This window comes from Capricornis sumatraensis, chromosome 4, assembly GCF_032405125.1.
Source record: "Capricornis sumatraensis isolate serow.1 chromosome 4, serow.2, whole genome shotgun sequence".
Classification (NCBI taxonomy): domain Eukaryota; kingdom Metazoa; phylum Chordata; class Mammalia; order Artiodactyla; family Bovidae; genus Capricornis; species Capricornis sumatraensis.
The window spans coordinates 8,897,302-8,922,847 of record NC_091072.1 but is presented as its reverse complement, the minus strand read 5'-3'; the positions used below and the strand labels follow the sequence as shown (position 1 = coordinate 8,922,847).

At 53.2% G+C, this 25,546-nt stretch overlaps 1 protein-coding gene across 1 annotated transcript in view; it reads right to left on the bottom strand.

Moving 5' to 3' along the window:
- Window positions 1-25,546, bottom strand: part of ANK1 (ankyrin 1) — a 229,429-nt gene that overhangs the window by 51,126 nt on the left and 152,757 nt on the right. The window contains exons 3-17 of the mRNA XM_068970479.1: window positions 21,825-21,923; window positions 16,485-16,583; window positions 15,829-15,927; window positions 14,692-14,877; window positions 13,576-13,674; window positions 13,061-13,159; window positions 12,700-12,798; window positions 11,548-11,745; window positions 9,470-9,568; window positions 8,953-9,051; window positions 8,385-8,483; window positions 5,967-6,164; window positions 5,486-5,584; window positions 4,016-4,114; window positions 665-862 (exon numbers count right to left, since the gene is read on the bottom strand). Of these exons, the coding sequence (XP_068826580.1) occupies window positions 665-862; window positions 4,016-4,114; window positions 5,486-5,584; window positions 5,967-6,164; window positions 8,385-8,483; window positions 8,953-9,051; window positions 9,470-9,568; window positions 11,548-11,745; window positions 12,700-12,798; window positions 13,061-13,159; window positions 13,576-13,674; window positions 14,692-14,877; window positions 15,829-15,927; window positions 16,485-16,583; window positions 21,825-21,923 (1,869 nt within the window). The remainder of the gene's footprint in view (window positions 1-664; window positions 863-4,015; window positions 4,115-5,485; window positions 5,585-5,966; window positions 6,165-8,384; window positions 8,484-8,952; window positions 9,052-9,469; window positions 9,569-11,547; window positions 11,746-12,699; window positions 12,799-13,060; window positions 13,160-13,575; window positions 13,675-14,691; window positions 14,878-15,828; window positions 15,928-16,484; window positions 16,584-21,824; window positions 21,924-25,546) is intronic.

The window sequence follows — 25,546 nt, the reverse complement described above, 5'->3', positions numbered from 1 at the left end:
CATGATGTTCCTAATTGGCTATACCGCAATACAAAACAAAACGCTTAAAAGTTACAAAACAAAACAAAAAACAAAAGAAGGGACTCTTAGCCTTTCTCGGGCCATGCATTCCTTGGAGACGCTGATGGAAACCACGAGGACGTCACCGGGGAACAAATTTCCAGGTACCCCCTCCTCAGGTCGCTACACCAAGAGGGTTTTCTACTCACACGCCAATAGTCCCTGGACTGATAATCCCATTTAAGGGACAGGTCAGCATTGAAAACAATGCCTTTGCTACAGAAAAAGAATATTTAGTTCCAACTTCATCGATTCCTGAATGTAGGTACTAACCTCTATGTGGGAAAGCGTGCGGTGGATTTCAACAGTGATCTTTGTGTGGGTTCTTGAGTCATTCTATTTAGGAAGGACCAGCTTTGGCATCAGGTAGGCATGGGGTCCTACAATCTTGGAATTAGCAACCTTTCTGAACCTGTTCATTCATTTATAAAACTGAGATAAAACCTACACAGGGCTGTTGTAAGGGTCACACACACATGCACACACGCACACACACACACGTGCATCACTGGATTCAGAACCCGGGCACAGCACAGGCGCTCCCAGGCTTCAGCTGACCCCCAATGTGATCGAGTCTACAGGAACATCGCAGACTCGTGTTTACCTTGTTGCCCAGGTTACCGTTGGCCTGTTTGGACAGCAGGAGAGCCACCATCTCTGCGTGGCCCTCCTGAGCTGCCAGGTGGAGGGGGGTCACGCCTTGCACCGACTCTGCGTTCGCCGAGCCCCCATACTGCAGCAGACTGCGGGCCACCTCCAGCTGGTTCTGCTTGGCGGCGATGTGCAGAGGCGTGTAGCCATTCTGAAATGGAAGGGGCCCCCGGAGCCTGCTTACAGGAGTGCTGAGTTGACAAGCTGAGCGCATGCCTTCCGGTTTAGATCCTCCAAGGCGGGGCCAGGAGGTCTGATTTAAGGCTGGTGTCACCCGGGAGGGTCACTTCAGTAAACAAACAAACTGACTGAGTCCACTGGGTTTGGAGAGGCTCCCAGACCAGCAGAGCCCTGTTGATTCTCTCCATCTATGTTCCGGGCATGAGTGCCCTGTCCCCAACAGATGCTAGGATTCAGCCAGGCAGCCTATAGAACAACCAGCAGGCTAGGTGCGGATGAAAATACAAGACCCTCTTTCCTGCCATGAGAACAGCATTCCAGACAGTTCATGGAGGGGAAAGAAGAGAGCTCTTTCTGGTTCCCTGTGCGGCTGGCCCAAGAGCTCCCCCGAGCTCTGTGGCTTCAGGCAGGTGGCGTAAGAGGAGAAGCCCCTGGCGAGGGACCTGTGGACGTGGAGTCAGTCCTTGGCTCACTTTTATTTTATTTTTTATTAATTTTTATGGGAGGACAGTTGCTCTACAAGTCCCTGATCTACTTTGACCAGCTGTGTGACCAGGGGCAAAAGAGTCACTGACCTCTAGATGCCCTTTTGTACTTTTTTAAGCCATTAAAAGTGAATAGTGTAGCTAGGACATGGAAGCAACCTAGATGTCCTTTGACAGATGAATGGATACAGAAATGGTGGTACCAGGCAGAGGTGGACCAATACAGTAAAATTCCAGTTTAAAGCACTGAGGGACAGGGTAAGATCCATCTCCATAGTGGATTTTATGGGGAAAGGAAAAGTTGTCACTTCCAAAGAAGGAAACTGAATAACAAAAATCATTCTCTTTCGAGGAATTATGTAAAACCATTCTAGTGTTCCTCCTTTTAGATTGGATTATGTTATGAGAAAACGCTAAATCCTTTGGAGGCTGTGTTCCCCTGACAAGATTGGCATTTCTATTGTAGTAAAATTAATTAAACAAAATGAGTTTTGTACTGTATCAAGAGGGAGCAAAGGAAAGAGGCGGGATTCGGTGGATCAGGCCTGAGATCTGGAGTCAAGCCCACATGGAGAGCCTTCTCTCTGAGCATCAGAGACTCTTCTGACTTCAGAATGCAAGTGCTTTTAGCCAGAGCCCTGCTTCTCAGACTCGAGTGTGTATGAAATCACGTGGGCTCTTGTTAAAGTGCAGATTCTGACTAGGCGGGCCCCAGATTCTGCATTCTGAAAACCTCCCGGGTCAGGATGCAATGTGGTGAGGCTGATGCTCACCCAGGGTGCCTCTCTGCAACCTGCGTTCCATTCCCTGCATGGAAGCAAGGATCACGGACTTCCACTGTGAAGAGGACAGGAACTCCAGCAATTATTCTTGTTGGTATAATCAGGAGTCCAGGCCACTAGGGCAGACAGTGGAAGATGTCTGCTGGCAAGAACAGCATCCTGTCCTGGCAATGGGCAAGCTTGCCCTGGAGCTCAGGCTGCCAGGTGACCCCCGGTTAAAACTGAGATACAAGAGCAATGTATCTCTGTCTGTCTCAAATCAGGGGCCAGCCCCTCAGAGCTCCCTCCAAGCCAGGACTACAGGGAATGAACGACCTTCTGTAGGTGATGAGAGAAGGGGCAGGAGAGTCAGGGAGAGATGATGTGAGCCGTAAAAGGCTCCTCTTTCCACAGGCAGTGAGCTCCTCCAAAGGAACACACACACGCTGGAGAGAGAGCTGCCTCAACGTTAAAACACCATCAGCATCAGAATTAGAAAGGGGCGGGTTTGGTTTGGGTGCAGAGAGATTTGCATGTGAAATTCTACAAAATTGCCAGACTACTTTGGAAACTATTTTTTGCCATGGAAACAAAACCCATCTGTACAGGGTTTATGTGTGGATAAAGCTCTCTTTAAATACCATGGGGCTGGCTCTGATTTCTTTTATATAAAGGGGGGTGCAAGGAGGAGGGGAGTCCAGCAGTTTTATTTTTAGAGGCAGGAGTAAGTCACGTCCCCCGTGGGGCCGCGTGCTGTCTGCGCAGCGATGCAGGCTCTGCTACAGCAGCGTGGGGGAGGGGGGGGGGGACTGGAGCCCAAGGAGACAGGGTGTCTGGGAGAGGCCGTGTGCTGTGTCTGCAGGAAGGTGATGCTGTACATTTCAGACGAGCATCCGATCTGAGCAGGGAGGGCAATCTGAAGGCTGACACGGATCTTCCCCGACCGGGTTGTGTCCCCACGGGGGTCCGCAGGGGTGGGCTGGAATCATACTCTGACCCACCCGAGACCCCTCCTGCTGAAGGGCTGAGCACAAGCGTTCGCTCCCTGGCCCCAAAATCCGTCTATTATTGTCACTCTCACTTTCCTTTCTTCTGAGTCTCGAGTGTCCATCTAACAGTGAGCGGAGAAACCGCATGTGTCCTTTGCCCCCAAGCCCTGCTCCCTCCCCTCACCCTCCTCCACATGGCCACCAACCCTCAAGGCCCCTCTGCCCTTGCAGATCTTGCCACCCTCTCATCTCATCCCGCAGGGGGGCAGCCTGCCCCCGCCAATGATGCTGGTGTCCAGCTTCATCTCTGTACCTCGTTCTGCCCCCTGCAGTCCACTCTAACATAAACCCCACCTGCTGCATACACTAAGGGTCCCTCGAGGGTGATGGACCCGCGACTCTGAGGATCTCAAGGGCTGGCATGAGGCCGGCCAGTGGCCACGTGTCCCCGTGGAACATACGGACAGAAGGAGCACCACTACAGAGCCTGAACTCAGGAGGAAAACAGCTGGGGGAGACTACCCGCCTTTAAAACAGGTTCTGCCCTTCCAGGTTCTGGCAAGTTTACCCCCTGCCCCAAATAGTCTCCAAGTGTGTCTGTCCCCTGTCCGAGCATCAAGAGCATGAGATCACCCCTCACCCAGAATGTTCTCCAGAGGGGCCCCTGTCCCAGCATCAAGAGCACGCTGTACATGCTGACGTCTGACGTCAGGCTTGGGGACACATCTGTTGTGTGAACGAGTCCCCCTTCTGGGAGGTGACCTGTGGTGGGAAGTGCCCCCGCCTCCCGCCCTGCTCCTGGTCCCCCAGCAGCAGCCACAGCCCACCCCGGGGGATGAGAGCAGGGTCCTGAGGTGGGGTCAAGGTGGGCACCGGCCGGGAGGCTTACCCAGGCGGGGCTGTGTGGGGAGCCGCCCCGGGGCAGCAGCCGCTTGACGACATCCAGGTGGTTGTGGTGCACGGCCACGTGCAGGGGGGTCAGTCCGCTCTGTGGGAGGACAGGGACAGCCTTCACTTGGGGAGCGGCCCCCTGGCCAGGCCCCAGGAGCGAGGCCTAGGGGTCCATGTTACTTCTGCTACCCAGGAAATCCGCCCAAGAGCCATGTCAGAGCCAGGCCACTGGGGAACACAGCCAGCGGAACCTGGGCCACCTCCTCAGTCCTGGGGGTCACCTCCTCAGTCCTGAGGGTCACCCTCTCAGTCCTGGGGGTCACCTCCTCAGTCCTGAGAGGGTCACCTCCTCACCCCTGGGGGGTCACCTCCTGAGTCCTCGGGGGTCATCTCCTCAGTCCTGAGGATCACCCCCTCAGTCCTGGGGGTCACCTCATTCCTGAAGGGCCACCTCCTCAGTCCTGAGGGTCACCCTCTCAGTCCTGGGGGGTCACCTCCTCAGTCCTGAGAGGGTCACCCTCTCAGTCCTGGGGGTCACCTCCTGAGTCCTCGGGGGTCATCTCCTCAGTCCTGAGGATCACCCCCTCAGTCCTGGGGGTCACCTCATTCCTGAAGGGCCACCTCCTCAGTCCTGAGGGTCACCCTCTCAGTCCTGGGGGGTCACCCCCTCAGTCCTGGGGGTCACCTCAGTCCTGAAGGGCCACCTCCTCAGTCCTAGGGGGTCACTTCCTCACTCCTGAGGGTCACCTCACTCCTGAGGGGTCACCTCCTCACTCCTGGGCGGTCACCTCCTCACTCCTGGAGGTCACCTCACTCCTGGGGGGTCACCTCCTCACTCCTGGGGGTCACCTCCTCACTCTTGGGGGTCACCTCACTCCTGGGGGCCACCTCCTCACTCCTGGGGATTACCTCACTCCTGGGGGCCACCTCCTCACTCCTGGAGGTCACCTCACTCCTGGGAGGTCACCTCCTCACTCCTGGGGGTCACCTCCTCACTCCTGGCGGTCACCTCACTCCTGGGAGGTCACCTCCTCACTCCTGGAAGATCACCTCCTCACTCCTGGGGGTCACCTCCTCACTCCTGGGGGGTCACCTCACTCCTGGGGGCCACCTCCTCACTCCTGGGAGACACCTCCTCAGTCCTAGGGGGTCACTTCCTCACTCTTGGGGGGTCACCTCACTCCTGGGGGCCACCTCCTCACTCCTGGGGGTCACTTCACTCCTGGAGGGTCACCTCCTCAGTCCTGGGGCCGACGGGGCAGTGCCCTCATCACTCTGGCTAAGAGGGGCCACCAGGTCTTTCTAGAAGGGCACAGTGTTGTTAGGAAGATCAGTCCCCCTAGAGGCCACTCTCCCCGGGTGGCTGCCCATTCACAAGGTAGAGATGCCACCATCCGCGGGAAGCTGCGCCTCCATCCTGGCTCCACTCTGACCCCTGACCCTGGATGGGACACGAGGTCAAGCTCACCTTCCCGGCGGCGTTGGGGTGCGCGTCGTGCTCCAGCAGCAGCTCCGTCATAAACACCTTCCCGTACTTGGCTGCCACGTGGAGAGGGGTAAATCCTTTCTGAGGAGAAACACCAGCCGTCAGAAGCCTGGGAGCCCCTGCTGTCCTCCCCAGGGAAAGGGGGTGCCCACCCCGGCTGGCACAGAGATGCAGGAAAGGGCACGGAACAGGCGGTCCCGCCTAGACACCCGGACCGGCAACCGACCACCGTCCCTCTCCCTCTTGTGACGGGGTCAGAACCGCTGGTGCTGTATTTGACAGCCAGCAAGCTGAGGGCCGGGACTGGACCATCATCCTTCTCTCATCCCAGAACCTGCATGGATTGTTCATAGCAGACCCTGAGACATTCCATGATGAAAGGATGAAGGCTGGGTGGGTAGAAGGAAACTACAGTTCAAGGCAACACAGAGGCGGGACGGCCCTCCCGGCCCGGAACCCATACCTTGGTCATGCACGCCTGGGACGCCTCCTTTTCCAGAAGGGCCAGTGCCGTCTCCATGTGGCCCTCTCGGGCTGCGATGTGCAGGGGGGTGTGCCCAGCAGTGGTAGCCAGGTTGGGGTTGGCGTTATTTTCTAGCAGGAGCTTCACCATGTGTGTGTGGCCGATGCGAGCTGCACAGTGAAGCGGGGTCTGGTCATCCTGGAACCCAGAGTGAAAACAAAGAACAGGAACGCTAAGGTTACCTAACCCAACTCTTCATTTTACACAGCAGGCAGGTGAGGCCCAGAGAGGTTAAGTGACTTTCTCAAAGACACACGGCTAGTAAGAGGAAGAGCTGAGATGCAAGTCTCCAAGTTACAGAAACCAGTATGTTCTTTCTCATTTAATCTTTATAACCCTCATTTAGTCCTAAAACAACCTTTTAGGTGAGTTCTTATTCCTACTTATTTGCCTAAAGCCTTAGCCTTCCCATCTGTAAAATGGGAATAATGGTATTGACCTCATAGGGCTATGGTTAGGATCAAGCAGACTGCGTATATAAGAAGTCTCACCCAAAGTATGGCGGAGTCAAGATTGCTGGGAGAAATATCAATAACCTCAGATATGCAGATGACACCACCCTTATGGCAGAAAGCGAAGAGGAACTAAAGAGCCTCTTGATGAAAGTGAAAGAGGAGAGTGAAAAAGTTGGCTTAAAACTTAATGTTCAGAAAACTAAGATCATGGCATCTGGTCCCATCACTTCATGGCAAATAGATGGGGAAACAGTGGAAAAGTGTGAAAGACTTTATTTTGGGGGGTACAAAATCACTGCAGGTGGTGACTTCAGCCATGAAATTAAAAGATACTTATTTCTTGGAAGAAAATATATGACCAACCTAGATAGCATGTTGAAAAGCAGAGACATTACTTTGCCAACAAAGGTCTGTCTAGTCAAAGCTATGGTTTTTCCAGTGGTCATGTATGGATGTGAGAGTTGGACTATAAAGAAAGCTGAGCACCAAAGAATTGATGCTTTTGAACTGCGGTGTTGGAGAAGACTCTTGAGAGTCCCTTGGACTGCAAGGAGATCCAACCAGTCCATCCTAAAGGAAATCAGTCCTGAATATTCACTGGAAGGACTGACACTAAAGCTGAAACTCCAATGCTTTGGCCACCTGATGTGAGGAACTGACTCATTGGAAAAGACCCTGATGCTGGGAAAGATTGAAGATCCAAAGATTGGATGGATGGCATCACCAACTCGATGGACATGAGTTTGAGTCAGCTCCAGGAGTTAGTGATGGACAGGGAGGCCTGGTGTGCTCCAGTCCATGGGGTTGCAAAGAGTCGGAGGGGACTGAGTGACTGAACTGAGCTGAACTGATCCATTGTGGGCCTTCTTACATGCAGATCTCAGAGACACTGTGGGTTCAGCCCCAGACCACGGCAATAAAATGGGTTATCACAGTAAAGCGAGTCACACAAATTTTTTGGTTTCCCAGTGCATATAAAACTATTTTTATATGATACTATTCTCTGTTGTGTGTGCAGTGTCATTATGTTCAAATATATATATATATATATATATATATATATATAGTAATTGAAAAATACTTTATTGCTAGAAAAATGCTAACCGCTTAGCAACCTGGGTTGCCACAAACCTTCAACCAGTAAAAAACACATGATTTGCAAAGTGCACTAAAGCAAAGGGCAATTAAACCAGGGTGTCTGTCCTGTCTGAGTGTTTGCTTGTCTTTCTGCCTGAAGGCTTTCCCCGGCTTTCTCTATGCCAAGGGTGATGGAGGGTCAGAACTGGGAAAGGGCAAGATGACCTTTCATCCCCTGTCCCCCGCCGCTGCCCATTTCCCCCTGAAACGGAAGCAGTTGGTGGGCCAGATCTCTGTGTTATTGGGCCCAGGGGTGGAGGTTCTGTCACACGGTCCAAACCCAGACTGCAGTCCTGATACTCAACAGCACCTCTGTAGCCTGTTCAGTAGGGACGTCTGATGGTGACCAAAGCCAGCCTGCAAACTCAGCAGCAATTCTTCCCCTTTGTTCACTCAGTTCTTCTGAGATGCCTGTTATTACCACCAAGGGGAATCTTTTGTTTTCAGGTTAAGTAACTCCTGATTTTCACCGGCAACACTTCCTTGAAAAAGTGACTTCTCTTCTGATACTGTGACTGTAACCATCATGCATCCTTTCAGCTCCCAAACACTGCTCACTGGGCTTTTGTTTTCCTAAAGAAACAGCTCTGATGCCAGCACACATCTGGCCTTCTCAGAAGCCCTGCAAAGCAGAACCTGAGCACTGGGTGCAACCACGTGGGTGGGACAGGAAATCTCGGCCCCCACGAGCCCTGCAGCCCGGCCTCGGAGCTCCTCCTGCACTTCAAGGCTCATGTCCAGGACTGCTGCTGCCTCCAGAACCCACCTTGGCCTTGGCGTTGACTTTGGCTTTGTTCTGGAGCAAATATTTGGCCACTTCCGTGTGCCCTGCTCTGGCTGCCATGTGTAGCGGGGTCTCCACTTTCTGCAAAACAACAAAATTATAGAAGTGTTAACTCACGCCGGGTTTCTAAAAGGGAACAGACAGAGCTCCACGGTGCCAGCTTGGGGGGTTTTCACCCAAGAGGTGGAGTTGCCCCAGCAAGCAACATCAGCCTTTGGCCCGCTGATGCCTGGTATGTGTGTGTGTGTGTGTGTGTGTGTGTGTATGAGTGTGTGTGCATGCAAGATACACTTAAAAGTAAACCCCAGAGCAAAGGAATGTTTATAAATGCACATATATTCCTAGAATAACACAGAAGTTTCTGAATAATTGTCCAAAATAAAATCCCAAGACTTACAGACACGTAACAAGTTTCACTGAGATACAGACATTCTCCCCAAGTCAGAAGTCCCTGCTATTCTGAGATTTCTGCCTCTGCCTGGGAAAGGAAAGCTTGGGCTCCTCTGAGCCCTCGGTCCCCAGCAAGGGCTGGCTCTGCCCACGGACTCACCACGTTGGAGACGTTGGGCGATGCTTCCCGCTGCAGCAGGCTTTTCACGATGGGCAGGTGCCCCATGAAGGAGGCCACGTGGAGAGGCGTCAGGCCGGACTGGAACAGACCAGACGGGAGTGAGACAGGAGCCCTCCCGGTTCCTCCAGAGATACAGCCAGAGGGAGCTTAGGCTTTCCTGCCTCTAAGTGCTTTGGAACAGTTTTCCCAGGAAAGGGAGTTCAAGGAAATGGGTCTGCTTCCAGGAAAAGGGTTGGGGAGGGTAGGGGAAATCCCATTGCAGGGTGATTCCATCCATATTCACAACTCAGAATATTGCATCTGACCTTGGACAGCTCCCTGAGCTCTGACACAAGCTCCCGGTCTTATCCATCCCTGATTCATTCCTTTGAGAGTTCTAGACTAGTACACATGCGGACATGGGCACCACAGAGGCAGCCACAAAGGACACCTCTGAAGATGGCTATTAGAAGAAGACCCTCGGAGACCCTTGGCTCGCCCACGGGGTTCCCCTTACCTCGGTGACTGCATCGATGGAAGCCCCCATCTTCAGCAGCAGCTCCATGACACGGATGTGGTTCTTCTTGCAGGCAATGTGCAAGGGGGTAAAGCCATTCTGCAGCCCCACACAAAGGGAGACAGACGAGCAGGGTCTTACCCGCAAGCCCAGGGAAAACCCCAACCACCTCGCTGATGAGAAGGAAGCCTCGGGCCCAGCCCATCAGTGGTTCCCACAAACTGGAAGTGGCAGGCGGCATGCACCATGCACCAGGCATGGTCATGAACATGTTGTCTGCACAGCTTTTTTTTTTTTTTTTAATTTGATCGTGTTTTTGGGTGCACTGAAAGAGCCTGCTGTTTCAAGTTTCCTTAAGGGGAAATTTACAATGAAGAGAACTTCTGTGAAGCACATCACATTCCCTCGTCCCTGGAACCGCGGATCAGCTTTCGGTCAAATGGATTCCTGTACCTCATCCCTACTGTAATGTGTCATGCGTGTTAGTTGCTCAGTCATGTCCGATTCTTTGCGACCCCATGGACTATAACCCGCCAGGCTCCTCTGTCCATGGGATTCTCCAGGCAAGAATACTGGAGCGGGTTGCCATGCCCTCCTCCAGGGGATCTTCCCAACCCGGGGATCGAACTCAGATCTCCTGCACTGCAGGCAGACTCTTTACTGTGCAAGCAGGAAATACTAGGATGTAAACTCCACAAGGGGAGGGATTTCTGTTTCCTAGGCTTTGTCTCTCTGCCTATTTTTTCAGTGCTTTATCCCCTAGGGCAGCAGTTCTCAAGGTAGGGGGAGGGGAGTTTGTCTCAACCATTCCCAACCCCAGGAATATCTGTGAATATCTAGATGTTGGAGAAGACTCTTGAGAGTCCCTTGGACTGCAAGGAGGTCCAACCAGTCCATCCTAAAGGAGATCAGTCCTGGGTGTTCATTGGAAGGTCTGATGATGAAGCTGAAACTCCAATACTTTGGCCACCTGATGCAAAGAGCTGACTCATTGGAAAAGATCCTGATGCTGGGAAAGATTGAGGGCAGGAGGAGAAGGGGATGACAGAGGATGAGATGGTTGGATGGCATCATCGACTCGATGGACATGGGTTTGCGTGGACTCCGGGAGTTGGTGATGGACAGGGAGGCCTGGTGTGCTGCGGTTCATGGGGTCTCGAAGAGTAGGACACTACTGAGCAACTGAACTGAACTGAACTGGGAGACATTTTTGATTGTCACCACTAGGGGAGGAGTGCTGTCAGTGCCTAGCGGGTGGAGACGGGATGTGCTAAATAGCCTACTATTCGCAGGCCAGTCTCCACACAACAAAGAATCCTATTTGTGCTCTGTTGCTTCAGTCGTGTCTGACTCTTTGCAACTCCATGGACTGTAGCCCACGAGGCCCCTCTGTCCGTGGGATTCTCCAGGCAAGATCTGGAGTGGGCTGCCGTGCCCTCCTCCAGGGGATCTTCCTGACCCAGGGATCAAATCCATGGCTCCTGCCTCTCCTGCTTTGCAGGCAGATTCTTTACCACTGAGCCACAGGGGAAGCCCACAACTAAGAATATCGGGCCCCCAAAGTCAGTAGGGCTGAGGTCAAAAAACCCCGACTGCCCCAGACAGTGCCCAGCTCTAAGAGGGAGAGCTCAGGGAAAGCTTTCTGAATGAACGAATGAAGAGTAGATGAGCCATCCTTGTGGACCTGGAGGCTGTCCTGTCTTCTAGATTCTCCTCCTCTGGGAAGGGGCAGAGGGGATGGGGGCCATGGGCAGGCTCTGTGCAGCGCTCCGGCCCCACCAGGAACTTCCCTGGGAGCTCTCAGCCTGGGGCAAGGGAAGAGGAACCACGGACCCAGGAGGGAATTTGCTTTAGGCCTGAGCCCCTCTCTGCTTGAGCCCCACTGTGTGTGCCCCTCGGCCTGTTATGGGGGCGTGGTCATGAGGTGCAGAAACACGGCAGGCAGGGAGGTCATGGCTGCTTGACCCCCGGCCTCAGGACCCCAGCCTTCTGCCTGCCGGGAGTCTCCAGGGTGGAGACTCAGCCCTGCAGCTCTGGCCCTTGCCCCTCCAGCCCCTTCTCAACAGCCTCCCACTCACCAGGGCTCTGGAGTTGGGTTTGGCCCCTTTATCCAGAAGCACCTTGGCCACCCTGTGGTGGCCGCAGTGGGCGGCCACGTGGAGAGGGGTCAGATGATCCAGTGTGATGTCGTCAATCTCTGCGTTGTATTGCAATAGGAGTCGGACACAGTCGAGGTGGTCTCCCTGAGCCGCCATGTGGATCGGGGACAGGCCGTTCTGGTGAAGAGGGAAAGCAAGCAATTGCAAAGGAAATGAACACGGATATTCAGGGCACCGAGTCCAACCTCGCTTCCCATCTCCTCCCTAGCTGCAGTGCCTCCACGTGGCTCTCGAGTGAGCCTGGTTTGTTCTGGCCTCCACACTCCTGCTGGTCTCGGATAGCAAACTTTCCCCTTCCCACTTGGCCAAATCTTCCAGGCCTGGAGGTGGTGTACGCAGCACTGGGGCAGCCTGCCAGCTTCAGTCCCACCCAGGAAGATTAAGACCTCATATTAGAACTGAGGGCCTTCTAGCCCTGAAAGGACTTTGAGAACAACTATTTTGTTTTCCTTTTAATATCATCCAGTCCACCCCAGGCTCTGAAGATTCCCTGACTTCTCAGTTTCTGTCTTCTCTGGAGCTCGGGTAAAAGAGGCGAGGCCTGACCTAGAGCTGAACAGACCAATGACAGCCCAAGGCTCAAATTTGGCCCACTGCCTGTGCTTGTCAGTAAAGTTTTATTAGAACAGGGCTGCTTGTTTACACATTATCCAGGGCTGCTTTCCCACTACAGTGATGGACTTGAATCATTGTGACCTTGACCATGGCCTGCAAAGCCTAAAAGTATTTAATATCTGGCTCTTTAGAGAGAAAGTTAGCCAACCTTGATCTAGATGATAGAGCTGAGTGCCTCCCATGTGCCAGGCATTGGGGTCAACATTGCACACAATGGCCAAGTTAGTAGTATTCATTCGCCTGTCTATTTCTCAGAAATGGGATTCTACTCTGGGTCGGCCTGACCTGGCTACTGCTAAGTCACTTCAGTCGTGTCCGACTCTGTGCGACCCCATAGACGGCAGCCCACCAGGCTCCCCTGTCCCTGGGATTTTCCAGGCAAGAACACTGGAGTGGGTTGCCATTTGACCTGGAGCCCTGCCTAAAAGATGCTCCTCGCAGAAAGGAAGCCCACACCTTGGTTTTGGCTTGGATGTGTGCCCCGTGGTCCAGCAGGATCTCTGAGATTCGCAGGTGCCCATTCCGAGCTGCACAGTGGAGAGGTGTCAGTTCATCCTTTAAAAGACAGTCAAAAAGAGAAAGCCCCAGAGGCACGCATCAGAGGCTGCTGGAGAGAGCATCATCCCAGCCGTAGGGGCACGTCGAGTCCCTAAGGATCAGCTCCATGGAGCAGTCTGGTCTCCAGCTGCCCCTGTGGGCTGCTCTGGAGGCTGGACGCCCTTCCCCAGCTGGCCATGGAGAGCCCACCTCCCGGAGTGGGGCCCTGGCCAGTAGCACTCCCTCCCCTGGCCTCGCCGTGCAGCTTGCTGGCACCCACCTTGGTCCTTGTTTCTATCTGGGCCCCACGATCCAGCAGGAGCCGCACCATGATCACGTTCCCCCTGCGGGAGGCGATGTGCAGCGGCGTGATGCCGTTCTGGAAGGAGGGATGGACTGTCAGGATGCACATCCTCCTGGGGGGTGGAGCAGCTGCCCCGTGGCCCCCACCCCCGTGCCCGCACCCCAAGACAGACAGCCAGCCTGAGCCCACTGCTAGGACTCTTCTCGCCTAAGAAAGATTTCCAAGCCTCTAAGGACAGGCCAGCATTGTGGTTCATCCCCGCAAGCTAGCCAAGCTGGGTCTCCTGGCGAGTCAACAACACGGGCTGGCTGCAGTCTCTTTGAAATCCACCTGCTAGGAGCCTTAACAGACTCTAGGCTGTCCCACCTGCACTGTGAGGATGTCCTCGGTGCCACAAGAGGTGGGGGCACTGGATTCTAGACCCTCAGTCACCGCATGTATGTGGGCACACACCCCCACCCCCCGCCCCCCGTCGCCCCTGAGAGCCTCACCTGGGGCGTGAAGTTGACGCTGGCTCCGCGGTTGAGGAGCAGTTGGGCTACGTTGAGGTTCTCATAATGAGCTGCGATGTGGAGGGGGGTGAATCCCGTCTGGGGCGCAATAGAGGACAGCAGCATTGTACTGCGTGTATTGTCATTTCTACCCAGGATCAGCCCAGGCTCCGAAAAGCTGGCAGGACCAGAGGACCCCACACGTGGGCAGATTTGGACCGAAGGGGTCATCAGACATCCCACGGCAAGTTACATCCAAAAATGAGGTGCTGCCTCTAGGGGGGCGCCCAGTCTCTGGGTTCATGTGGACAAACCACAGACCAGGGTCACCTCCAGCCCTTCAGATAGGGCCCAATCCTCTGAATGGCTACTTCTGAAGAGATTTTCATGAATGAGAGAGTGTTATGGGGTTATGACTTTAATCCTCAAGACAGTTTCAGCCCCTACAGGGCTGCGATGACTCAGCTGGGTGGGCGAGGCAGACCTCTGACCTTTGGTGTGTCCCTTGCTATTACTCTGTTCCTGACCTTGCCCCACGACAAATAACCCAGGTAAAGTTTTCCAGATGGAACCCCGTGACTTAGGGGTGGGAGGTTGGTGGGTGCTGCATGACTGACTCGGTGCAAATACATCATCTCCCCTGGGAGGGAGACATTGACGGCCTAAACTTACAGATGGTGTGAACACTGAACAATGTGGGCAGGTGGTGGGCTGGCCAGGCCCCCAGGAGCCGCTCCAGGGTCCTCTCTCTGTGTGGGGACCCCCGCCTCCCTCTACCAGGGAATGGCCAGGGAAAGAGCTGGAATACAATTCTAACACACCACCAGGGGTCAGGGGCTGGATTCCAAAGCCCTACTCTGGTCAGACACCCCTCCTTGTCTCTCCTGGACGCTGCTCTGAATGACCCAGCACGTGTTTCTCGGCGTTGCCGGGGGATTTAAAGTGGGGCGCTCGTGTGGCTGCTGGTCATGGCGGGTGTGGCGCGACTTGCTCGGGGTGCACCCTGGGGCTTCTCTGGTGTGGGCTGGTTCCGGGGAACTAGCGGGGAACGCGTGGGGCCCCCAAGGCCTCCCGACCAGGGCCCCAGGGTGCTCCCAGCCCCACCGGGAGCCTCACCTTGGAAAGCACGTCGGGGTTGGGGTCGTTCTGCAGCAGCACGGCGGCCGTCCGCGTGTCGTCGTTGCGGGCCGCGATGTGCAGGGCGGGCAGGCGCACCTTGCCCTTCGTGCCATAGTTGATGAGGTGTGCCACCACATTCTCGTGGCCCTGCTGCAGGGCCACGGCCAGCGGGGTGAAGCCGTCCTGGCCGGGCAGAGGAGAGACCCCTGTGCGCCGACCGTCCTGACCGCTCGGTCCTCGGGGGCGGGACCTGCGCTTCCGCGCTCAGGGCCCTTGCCCTCGGCCTGGGAGTGCCTCCCTCCTCCAAGTCCTGCAAGCTCAGCTTAGACGCTGCCTTCTCCCTAATGCCTTCCTTGGCTCCTCCTTATTCTCTGCCATCTCACAGCGCCTGCGATAGCACTCCTTTAGCACTTAGCTAACTTTTCCTTTATGACTTGCTCCGAGTGCTTTTACCCAGCGCTTCACTGCCCTGTCTCTCTGCCTCCCTCCAGTGTCAGGACAGGGCCCTGGACGGATGGCCGACAATCAGGCCTTCATTCATTTCACAAAGGTTACTGAGCACCTACCAAATGCTGGAAACCACAGCCGACACCGAGGTTTCAATTCTGAGCTACTGCTATTAACGTCCTCAGTGTGTACAGGGGCACAGGGCCCTCTTGAACTGGTAAAGCAGAATGAAAATAGCCATCTAATCATTGAGTCGTCTGATACTAAGAGTCAAGAGAAGCTTTGGTTTCATGTCCTTCATCATTTCACCAGTGACAAAACTCAGGGTCAAACAACTTGTCCAAAGGTGTTTGTGGGCTCAGAGCAAGACCTTTATACTTCTTATAAAGGTCCGAGGCACACCTGTCACCCACACGCACACATGCCCCCCACCCCTGCCCAGCCTCCAGCGTTGGTCACAGTGGGAATGACAGATTCACCCCTGCGGTCATTTCTCTGGTGCGTGTCTGGGCATCCCACAACAGCCATGACTTTGTCTCTCAGCTCCTTGCAGGGTCTGATAGCACCCTGGTCGTTCATCACTACAGAGGATGCGTACCAACCCGTGTCCTAGGAACCCATGCCCCCGAGACCCTGTCCTCCCTGAAGACATGTTCAGCCATGAGGCCACGTCCCCAAGGTACTTACTTCTGTGGCTACATTCTGATTAGCTCCATTTTCCAGCAAAAATTTAACCACCTCCAAGTGATTCTCCTGTGCTGCCATGTACAGGGGGGTAAAGCCTTTCTGTAAACGAAGAGGAAAAGCCATTGGAATCCAGCCACGTCACTGACCAATGCTAAAACCGGTGCAAAATCCTCCGAACCGAAGGACGGCTCTTCCAACATCCTGTTTCCACCCAGCCCTGGGGGCAGCATCCCCACCTGTGTCTCCAGCTGTCAAAACTCATGACACTTTGCAGTTGGCATAGCCAGGTTACTGCAAAAGGCCTCCAGGTGGGGCGACCCTCCCGAGGTCTGCTTCTGCCCCTCCCAGAATGGTCAGCCTCTTCTGTGCACACACACATCTCACTAATTTCACTCCCTTCTTCACACCACCCCCCTCCCCAGCCATAATACATAGACGAACCACAGCTAAACAAGACATATTATTCAACTCCAGGAACAGGGTCCACAATGACCCAGCCCACCGTGCTCAGAATGCCCACTGAAGCAGGAAAAGGCAAGAAAGCGCTTGAGACACCAATAAACCCGGATTTGGCCACACAGTGTGTGTACCCCCCTCTACTCCCCGGGGTGAAGCAGACAGGCAGCCCCATCAGCCCCCCGGGGCCCGAGCATCACCTGGGACTGGGCGTTGACGTTGGCTCCATAGTTGACGAGCTCCCGGACCACTTCGTCCTGACCCGCCAGGGCTGCAATGTGCAGCGCTGTGTTCCCTTTCTGCAACACAGGGGAGGACAGGAGGTTCCCGGGACCTGCCGCAGCTGGGGAAAACACGCGCCAGCCGGGGGCAGGCAGCAGGCTTCCTTTACGGCCCCAGGGGGCACAGAACACACACTTGTGTGCCTGACCCACCAGACCTCGTGAGCGGCAACGGAAGCCGGGGGAGGGAGACGCTTCCTGTCCTCCTGAAAAAACAATGCTCTGGAATAAGAGCGCCTCCTTCTCAGCTGATCGGCTGCAGGCAGGCTCAGGGTCCCATCATCGCCGGAGACCCGCTGAAGGACTGCCAAGCAAGCCGGCTCCTTGGATGACCAGCTCCTCGAAGGCCGAGGCTCTGCAGGAAGGTGTGGAGCCCCGTGAGGCCCGGAGCTCCAGGACAAAGGAGGCTGCAGATCCCGCGGGCCAGCACCCTGTGCCGTGACGGTAACACCCACCGGGCAGGGGATGGGGAAGCGGGAGGGTTGCTCCTGTTGTTGTCGCCTACTGTGTCTGACTCTTTACAACCCTGTGGACTGTAGCCCGCCAGGCTCCTCTGTCCATGGGATTTCCCAGGCAAGAGTACTGGAGTGGGTTGCCATGCCCTCCTCCAGGGGATCTTCCCGACCCAGGGATTAAACCCACATCTCCTGCCTTGCGGGCAGATTCTTCACCGCTGAGCCACCAGGGGAAGCCCGTCAACATTGGTAAAGGGGTAAGGGGAGGTAATAAAATGGACTATGTAATATATGCAGAAGAAAAAATATGAAATTAAGTGTGTGTGTGGGGGGGTGGATAAACAAAATAAAACCTGGCAACAGAAAATCCAAACAAAAAATATGAATAACAAAACACAGCGAGTCAGAGATCAGCAGGCAAGAGAGGAGAGAGTCCTCCTTTCTCAGAAGGAGCGCTAGACGAAAGTGAGGGTCACAGCTGTTTCAAAGTCAGCTTTCCAGAAGGCCTCCTGTCTCCACTTCATTCAGCTGTTTCTCTGGGGTTTTATCTCGTCCCTAAAACCCGGGGCGTAACTTTCTGCTTTTTCACACTGATTAACTTTCTGTAACATGGTTTGGTTTTAGTCACTATTAGACTGTGATTCTTTCTTGCTTCTTCTGTCTGCCCTGTGATGGAGGAGACCGAGGCTTGTGTAAGCTTCCTGATGGGAGGGACTTAAAAGCTGAGAACTGAGAGCCGAGACTAGGAAGCCAGGCCGGTTCTGAGAAGGTGGGGGGACAGGCAGGGTTTCTTGTCTGGCTCCGTCCTGGGTGTGTGTAACTGCACTTTCTGGACAGGCTCTGGTCCTGTAGGCATTGTTTGTTTCCAGGACGCCACCTCCCTGCTTGGCTCCTTCCTGCTTCCCTGTGAAGTCCCTCTCGCCCATGTGACTCCAAGGGCACCTCCGCTCCAGGAGGGGCAGGCACTTGACAACGTCCATCAAATAAGGACCACAGCTGTACCCATCTGGCCCTCTGCTACATAAGGCGCAGAGATTTCTCATGACCTCACTTTTGCTAGTTCAGGCGGATCAGCTCAGTTCAGTCGTTCAGCCGTGTCCAACTCTTTGTGACGCCATGGACTGCAGCACGCCAGGCTTCCCTGTCCATCACCAACTCCTGGAGCTTACTCAAACTCATGTCCATCGAGTCAGTGATGACATCATTGAGTCGGTGATGTGGCATATAGTTTTTAACTATAGTTAGTTTCTAACTAAACTAGTTCAGTTCAGTTCAGTCGCTCAGTCGTGTCTGACTTTTTGCGACCCCATGAATTGCAGCACACCAGGCCTCCTTGTCCATCACCATCTCCCGGAGTTCACTTAAACTCACGTCCATCGAGTCCGTGATGCCATCCAGCCATCTCATCCTGGGTTGTCCCCTTCTCCTCCTGCCCCCAATCTCTCCCAGCATCAGAGTCTTTTCCAATGAGTCAACTCTTCACATGAGGTGGCCAAAGTACTGGAGCTTCAGCTTTAGCATCATTCCTTCCAAAGAAATCCCAGGGCTGATCTCCTTCAGAATGGACTGGTTGGGTCTCCTTGCAGTCCAAGGGACTCTCAAGAGTCTTCTCCAACACCACAGCTCAAACGCATCAATTCTTCGGCGCTCAGCCTTCTTCAAACTAATCCACTTGCTAATCCATCTTGGGAAACCCACCAAACTGGGATTTCAAATTCGGTCCCGGTGATGGGGCCAGTGACCAGTCACTAGGAACCAAGTGCCTCCCATGGGAGTCTGAGCAACAAATCCAAGCACCTGGGGGGTGAGGGGCCCCCACGGGTCACCACTGCCCCAGGGCCCCAGGGCTCAGGTTCTTGTCTCTACCGCGTGACATGATTCAGGCAGGAGTGTCCCTTGGTTACCTCTCGAACTTGTCTTTCTGATTTCTCCTTTTTGATAAGCAAAAGGGTTCTTTCTCAAATGTCCATCAGAGAGCAAGAGCCAGAAATGAGTATATAGATGCTAATTAACTGTTTTTCTTAGAAGTCCAAAGAGCCTACATTTAGAGGCCTTGGCACCTGGGTCTGACTCACTCCCTGTACCGAGAGGAACAGGGTGCTGGCACCAGAACCTTCTCTAGGAATCAGGACTGGGACCTCCGGGCCTCCACACCTAGAAGGGGGCACGCTGCGTCCATCCATTTATTTGCACAGGCTGAGCACATGTGTGCCAGGCACCGGGCCAGCTCAGGAGGGGTTATCAAATGTTTCTTTCCATCTGCTCCTTCCTGCCTGACCCACTGCAACAGGGCTCAACCTACGAACCCACATAGAGGAAGCTGGCCAGGGAAGGCTGTCGGGGCCCAGCTGTGGGTCTCAGCCCATGACATATTCAAGACCTGGGCCGAGGGCAGCCCAGGTTGAGGAAGAGACCCCCCACCCCCATCCACACACTTGCACACGCTGCAAGGCTCAGGATGAAGGCCCCAGCCTCGGGTTCAGAGTCACAGGGAGATGGGTTTTTCTCTGCCCCTCCTCTCAGCATGAAGGAACACGCCCTCAAAGCAGCAGGAAAAATTACTTAGCTATATTTGGATCCACAAAGACCCAGTTTCTCCATTTCCAGGGAGTCCCAGAGCTCACGGCAGGGCGGATGGCTGCAGTGGGTGCTGAGTGAGGACGGGGGTGGGGGTGGGGGGTCAATGATGTTTGAGCACCACCAGCCTGGATGCTCAGCTGGCCTCTGGAGGTGGAGGTGGGAGGCAGGGAACACATTTGCTTCCCGCTTTTAAAATTTCTAAGCACAGTTTAGGAATCTATATTGGTTTTGGCTTTTCAGTCGTGTCTTTTTTTAATCTTGCTCCTGCTTGCGAGACCCATTACAATTCCCCAATCTGTTGTGATTCTTGCTTTGCCCACGGTTTCAGCTTCATCCTTTTTTTTTTTTTTTTTTTAACTCCCTCTGTTGGGCCCTCAGAAACCACGCCAGCTTATACCATCTCTATAAATAACAAAGACACACCAAGTGTTTGCTTGCAAAATACCAATCATAGGGGGAAACTCAGAGCTCGTAAAACGTGCTGAAGTGTCCTGTTTCTGCAGCTCCTGGGGGGACGCCAGAGAAAGCACAGCCGCTCCGCCCCCCACAGCCGATCAGATGGCCTTGTGCTTGCAGCCAGGTAGGCGAGAGCATCAGGAGAGAAAGAGCCACAGACCCTTCACCCACAGAAGAAGCAGGTGGAAACAGCCAGTATCCATCATTTGTCTGTTGTCAGTTGCGAAGCCGAGTCTGACTCTGCGACCCCGAGGACAGTCGCCCACCCGGCTATCCTCCACTATCTCCCAGAGCTTGCTCAAATTCACGTCCATCGAGTCGCTGACGCCATCCAACCATCCCATCCTCTGTCGTCCCCTTCTCCTCCTGCCCTCAATCTATCCCAGCCTCGGGGTCTTTTCCAGTCGGTCAGCTCTTTGCATCAGGTGGTCAAGGTATTGGAGCTTCAGCTTCAGTGTCAGTCCTTCCAGTGAATACTCAATTTGTCATGGGGTTAGAAAATAAAATACCCTGTACAGGTTCAGAAAGAGCAAGTCAGTCTATTTCACCCGTGAGATCTCTTCACCTTCGGGAAATGACATGAAAATTACAGACTTCTACCTCAGAGATGATTCTACTTTCATAATATTTTGGTAGCTCACTTCATAACCATAAATTATGTCTGTTCTCTACGTGTTGTTCTTCTTGTTCTCAGCTCACGAGGCAGCAAAACGCTTGCTGTGTGAAACAAATCAGCGCTGTGTTCGAGGCCACATTAAATAAACAGCAAATGAAAAACAAGACATAGAGGGGGCCAGCCAAGGGGGGGAAACCACCGGATGTATGTAACAAAGGAAGAGGAAGAGGAAACAGTACTGGACATGGTAAACAGAGGTGATTTTTTGATTTAATGTTGTTTGTCTTTAAACGCTGGCTGAAGGGTGCTGAATAAACAAATAAGATGCATAAGAAATGAAACTGATTTCACAACACGTATAAATGCACGTGCAACATGTATCAGTGCATCAATTTCATGACTGTAGTTTCCGGACTTGAGTCACTGGTGTTTATAATCTACTGCTTTGGGGAGAAGCCTCCTGTTATGAGAGGTGGGATGCCAGCCATGCTTGGAGTAAAAGAGAACTCTGTTTGCTGTTCAAGGGACCCAGTAAAGAGAGCAGATGGGTTTGGAAGTGATCAAGGAGCAGGGTCTCAAAATGATCAAGAACCTGCTGGAGAAGAATGAATGGGAGGGATCTGGATTCTTCTGAAGCCCTCACAAATGACATAGTCACCAATACTTATTGATTTATTTATATGTAGACATTTTCTATATAGTACCATGTTTAACTTTCATATCAATCCTGCAACTAACTATCAGAATTCCCATTTTAAAGATGAGTAAACTAAGGCCTCCCACTGGTTGAGTCACTCGCTTAAGATCACAGAGTATGAAGCACCTCAGCAAGGATTTGGACACAAGGCACCTGCCTGTGGACATTCCAGTGCTCTCAGCCTGGGACAGTGTGAAGCCACCGGGAGAAAGTTTGTGTTTTTTAGATTTATAGTCTAGCGATGAGGATAAAGGGCCCCTGTATTTTTGTGGAAATGGGATCCTGTGCTTTCCAAATGACTTCAGGGGCTCATAGACCTAGAAAGCGACTGAAAGAAGGAGAGGAATTCAGAAGCAGGACTGGGTTTCTGTCATGAAGGACTGGTTTCTATGGCTTGCTGGTTTGGGGCAATGCGTGAATTTCAGCGGAAAGCTCTGGCTCCCCAAGGGACGTACCTTGGTTGTGGTTTCCAAGATGATCTCTTTGTGCAGAAGTTCAACAACCATCTTCACGTGGCCTTCTTTAGAGGCCAGATGTAAGCCGTTCAACCCATTCTGTGGAGAGCAGAGAGGCAGGGAGGATGGGGTTAGAGGGTCTGTGTGTCCCGCCGGTCCATGAGGCTGGACCGAGGCCCCTGCCCCCGAGGGGAAGCGAAAGGGCTGGAAGGGGAGAGCCGAGGAACCCCGGAGGGGTGTCTACACAGGCTCAGGACTGAGCCAGTCCGGCTCCAGAGCAGGGTTTCTGCAGCGAGTCAGATGGGAAGAAAGAGGGTGGTAACAAGCCCCCCACCCCCGGGTGTGAATGAAGTGTGGAAGCTCTCATAAAACCAGCAGCGACCTTGAAATTCACGTCTTAGCCGGGCGCAGGCACCACTTAACTGGGATGGTCTAGCTTTAACCCCCTGGTTAATTTTCACAGCAGCAACCAGAAACGGCAAAGCAGCAACACCCGGGTCTCCTAAGCATTTGTAGAGCTAGATGTTTGTTTAGTAAAATAATGCATTTTGAAAGAAGGTCATCTGAAAACTAAATACCATCAATCATCTGGCTGTAAGATTTCCTCTACAGAAGAGTTAGTATTAAAATAGCCCCGTGGGGGAATTCCCTGGCAGTCCAGCTGTTGGGGCTCCTTGATTTCATTGCCGAGGGTGCAGGTTCAATCCCCGGTCAGGGAACTAAAATCACACAACCCTTGCAGTGTGGCCAAATAATAATAATAGTAAGATAAAGCCAATACTTTATTTAAGAAATAGTTCTAGGGTATATCATAAGTCTGAGAGAAAAAGTATATGATATCATTTATATGTGAAATCTAAAAAATAATACAAATGAATCTCTTTCCAAAACAAATAGGCTCACAGACACAGAATAAATGTATGGTTAACCAAAGAGGAAGTTGGGGAGGGATAAACTGGGAGTGTGGAATTAACAGATACAAACTACTATACATAAAACAGATAAACAGCTAAGATTTACTGTACAGCACAGGGGCTATATTCAACATCTTGTAATAACTTATCATGGAAAAGAATCTGAAAATATATGTAACTATATACAGGGCTTCCCAGGTGGTGCTAGTGGTAAAGAACCTGCAAGCCAAAGCAGGAGATGTAAGAAACACAGCTTCCATCCCTGCGTCGGGAAGATCCGCTGAAGGAGGGCATGGCAACCCTCTCCAGTTTTCTTGCCTGGAGAATCCCAGGGACAGAGGAGCCTGGCAGGCTACAGTCCACGGGGTCACAAAGAGTCAGACATGACCGAAGCGACTTCGCACACACTCGTATATGATTGAATCACTTTGGTATATACCCGAAACTAACACCATATTGTAAATTAACTATACTTCAGTGAAATAAAATAGCCCCTTGGCCACCTTGGCATTTCAAATAGGACCAAAACTTGTCTGACAGTTACATTTTAGGGGAAAAAAAAAAAAACCAAGCAAACATTTTTCAGGCCCAACCATCAGTCCACAAAAGCAGAACTCTCTCAGTCAGCAGTTGCAGCTCCAGCCGCCCTGCTGGAGTTCCTCTGGGCCCTAGAGTAGGAGCCAGGGCAGTCCCAGTGGTCCCTCTCTGCCTTTGATTCTTTTGCCCTCGCACTCAGGTGTCTCGAAACTTCCTGGCAAAAGCTGAATTCAAAGAGAGTTACTCAGAGCACAGATAAGTGACTACGTGATGGCTCAGTTCCAACGGAGAAGGAGATCCCGGCTCCACGTAGAGAATGGTTTTCATCAGTCAGTGGTCTCCAGCCACCTCCTTCCCTACCAGCAATTCTCCCTTCTTCCCACTTTCCCCTTCCTGTCTCCTCTGCTGCTCAACCCCGTGCTCACACGTCCGCTTTCAGGGGGTGCCCCGGGGCCACCCGGGCTCTGGCCAATAAGAAAGACCCTCGCCACCAGGATGGAGGGACTTGGTTCCTGCTGATGTGAGCGGAGGGGTCTCTGGCTCACCCATCTTCAAACACCTCTGCAGCTCCACCTCGGGGTCCCAAAACACCCTCTCTCACTTTGCATCCGGGCATCATTTTCAGAAGATTCCAGTTAAAGCACACATATTCTGCCTGGGAGTGGTAGTGTTCCCACCCATGAACAGATGGGTCCTGTTGCTTTGCTCAAACCACAGAGGAAAGTGCTGAGTGACCACTGCAGGCACGCGACACAGGTGCCTCGTGACGGGAGAGGGGGCCGGAGAGTAAAGATGTGTACGAGACCGTCTTTACGCTGGGGTCTTGGATGCAGCAAATGCAGCAGGTACCTTGGGTGTCAGAAGACAGCCAAGAGTAGGCTTGAGGGCAGCTCGGGGTTGAAGTACACCAGCCCCCCTCAAATCATCTTGGGAAACACAAACTTGCCGAAAAGCAATTTGTCAGGTGACCTGCTGGTGGCTCCAGGACCCACTCTCTCCAGCTTTGCATCCTGACTCAGTACTGGGGGGCGGTCTTCACGGCAGAAGACCCTCTCCCTCTCCAGCACTGTGAGCTGCAATCCCGTCTACACACCCAACAGCCACCTAGTCTGGAAGGTTCAGGGTGCTCAGTGCAGGCACGCTGAGTGTGGTTATGTGGGTACTCGGGATGGCGTGTGTGGTCATGGGAATCACTGTCTGCTCATTGCAGGGGTCTCGGCTGTGGCTGTGCATGTGTGTGTGTGCGTGCGTGTGTGTGTGTGCATGTGTGTGTGTGTGTATGTGTGTGTGTGTTGACTGCTAGGGTTTCAGTAGTGCTGTGGGTTGCAGTCACCTTCCGGGGGCAGTTACTGGCCCTGAATATGCCTCAAAGCTGGGGAAGTGGCAAGTCTAGAAAGAAGACACTCATGTTGGCTGCTAAAGCCCCAGGGTGACTGTCCCTGCTCTTTGGAGCCACCGGGTCAGCATGCTGTCTGCCCGGAGAAGGCTGGTGTCCAGCAGGATGCTGGAGATCCCTGGATGCTGTGAAAACGGAGGCCAAGAAGTCAAATGACTGGCTCAGGTCACACAGCCTTTCTAGGGCGCCGCCACAGACAGAGTTAACTCGGATTCCCCAGAAGAAAGGGTTTGCGTTTTTGTTTCTTTTCAACCAGAGCAGGAGGGACTACAATGTTTCTTTTCATAGATGATAAAGGCACAGTTTCCCTTTGTGATTACCAGGCAGCCTAGAGGGACTTCCCAGTCACCTTAAGCATCCCCGTGGGGCTGGCCACGAGCGCTGTAGATGGTCCCCAGGATTTTACTCGTCTGCTGCCCTGGTCCCCAGGAAGCCCCTCTGCTTCCCTCCGTAAGTCACATGCCCTTCTGGAAGCAGAAGACAAGGGATCAGCATCTGCAATGGCTCTGCTCAGCTTCCACCTCAGCTCCTGGTTCAAAGATGCCTTCTTGATGGCTTCATCTTTCTCACTTTGTAACACAGTCACCCTAAGGTCCTTTCAAGTCCATTTCTGGGATGATCTGAATCCAACGCCCTCACCAGGACTCCAGGGTAAGCCCCATGTGGCACAGCTATGACAAGTGTGCAAAAGGCTCCAGAGGTTTGTACAGAGTAAACTCACACAGGTCACGGCTGTGACAAACTCCTGTCCCAGCGATAGTCGCTTCAGGCCGAGCACACGATTAATCTGCTTCAGCAGACATTTACTGAGGACCTATTCCGTGTGTGGCACCATGCTAGGGAGGCCTGAAACACAAAGCCTGAGTCTCGAAGGA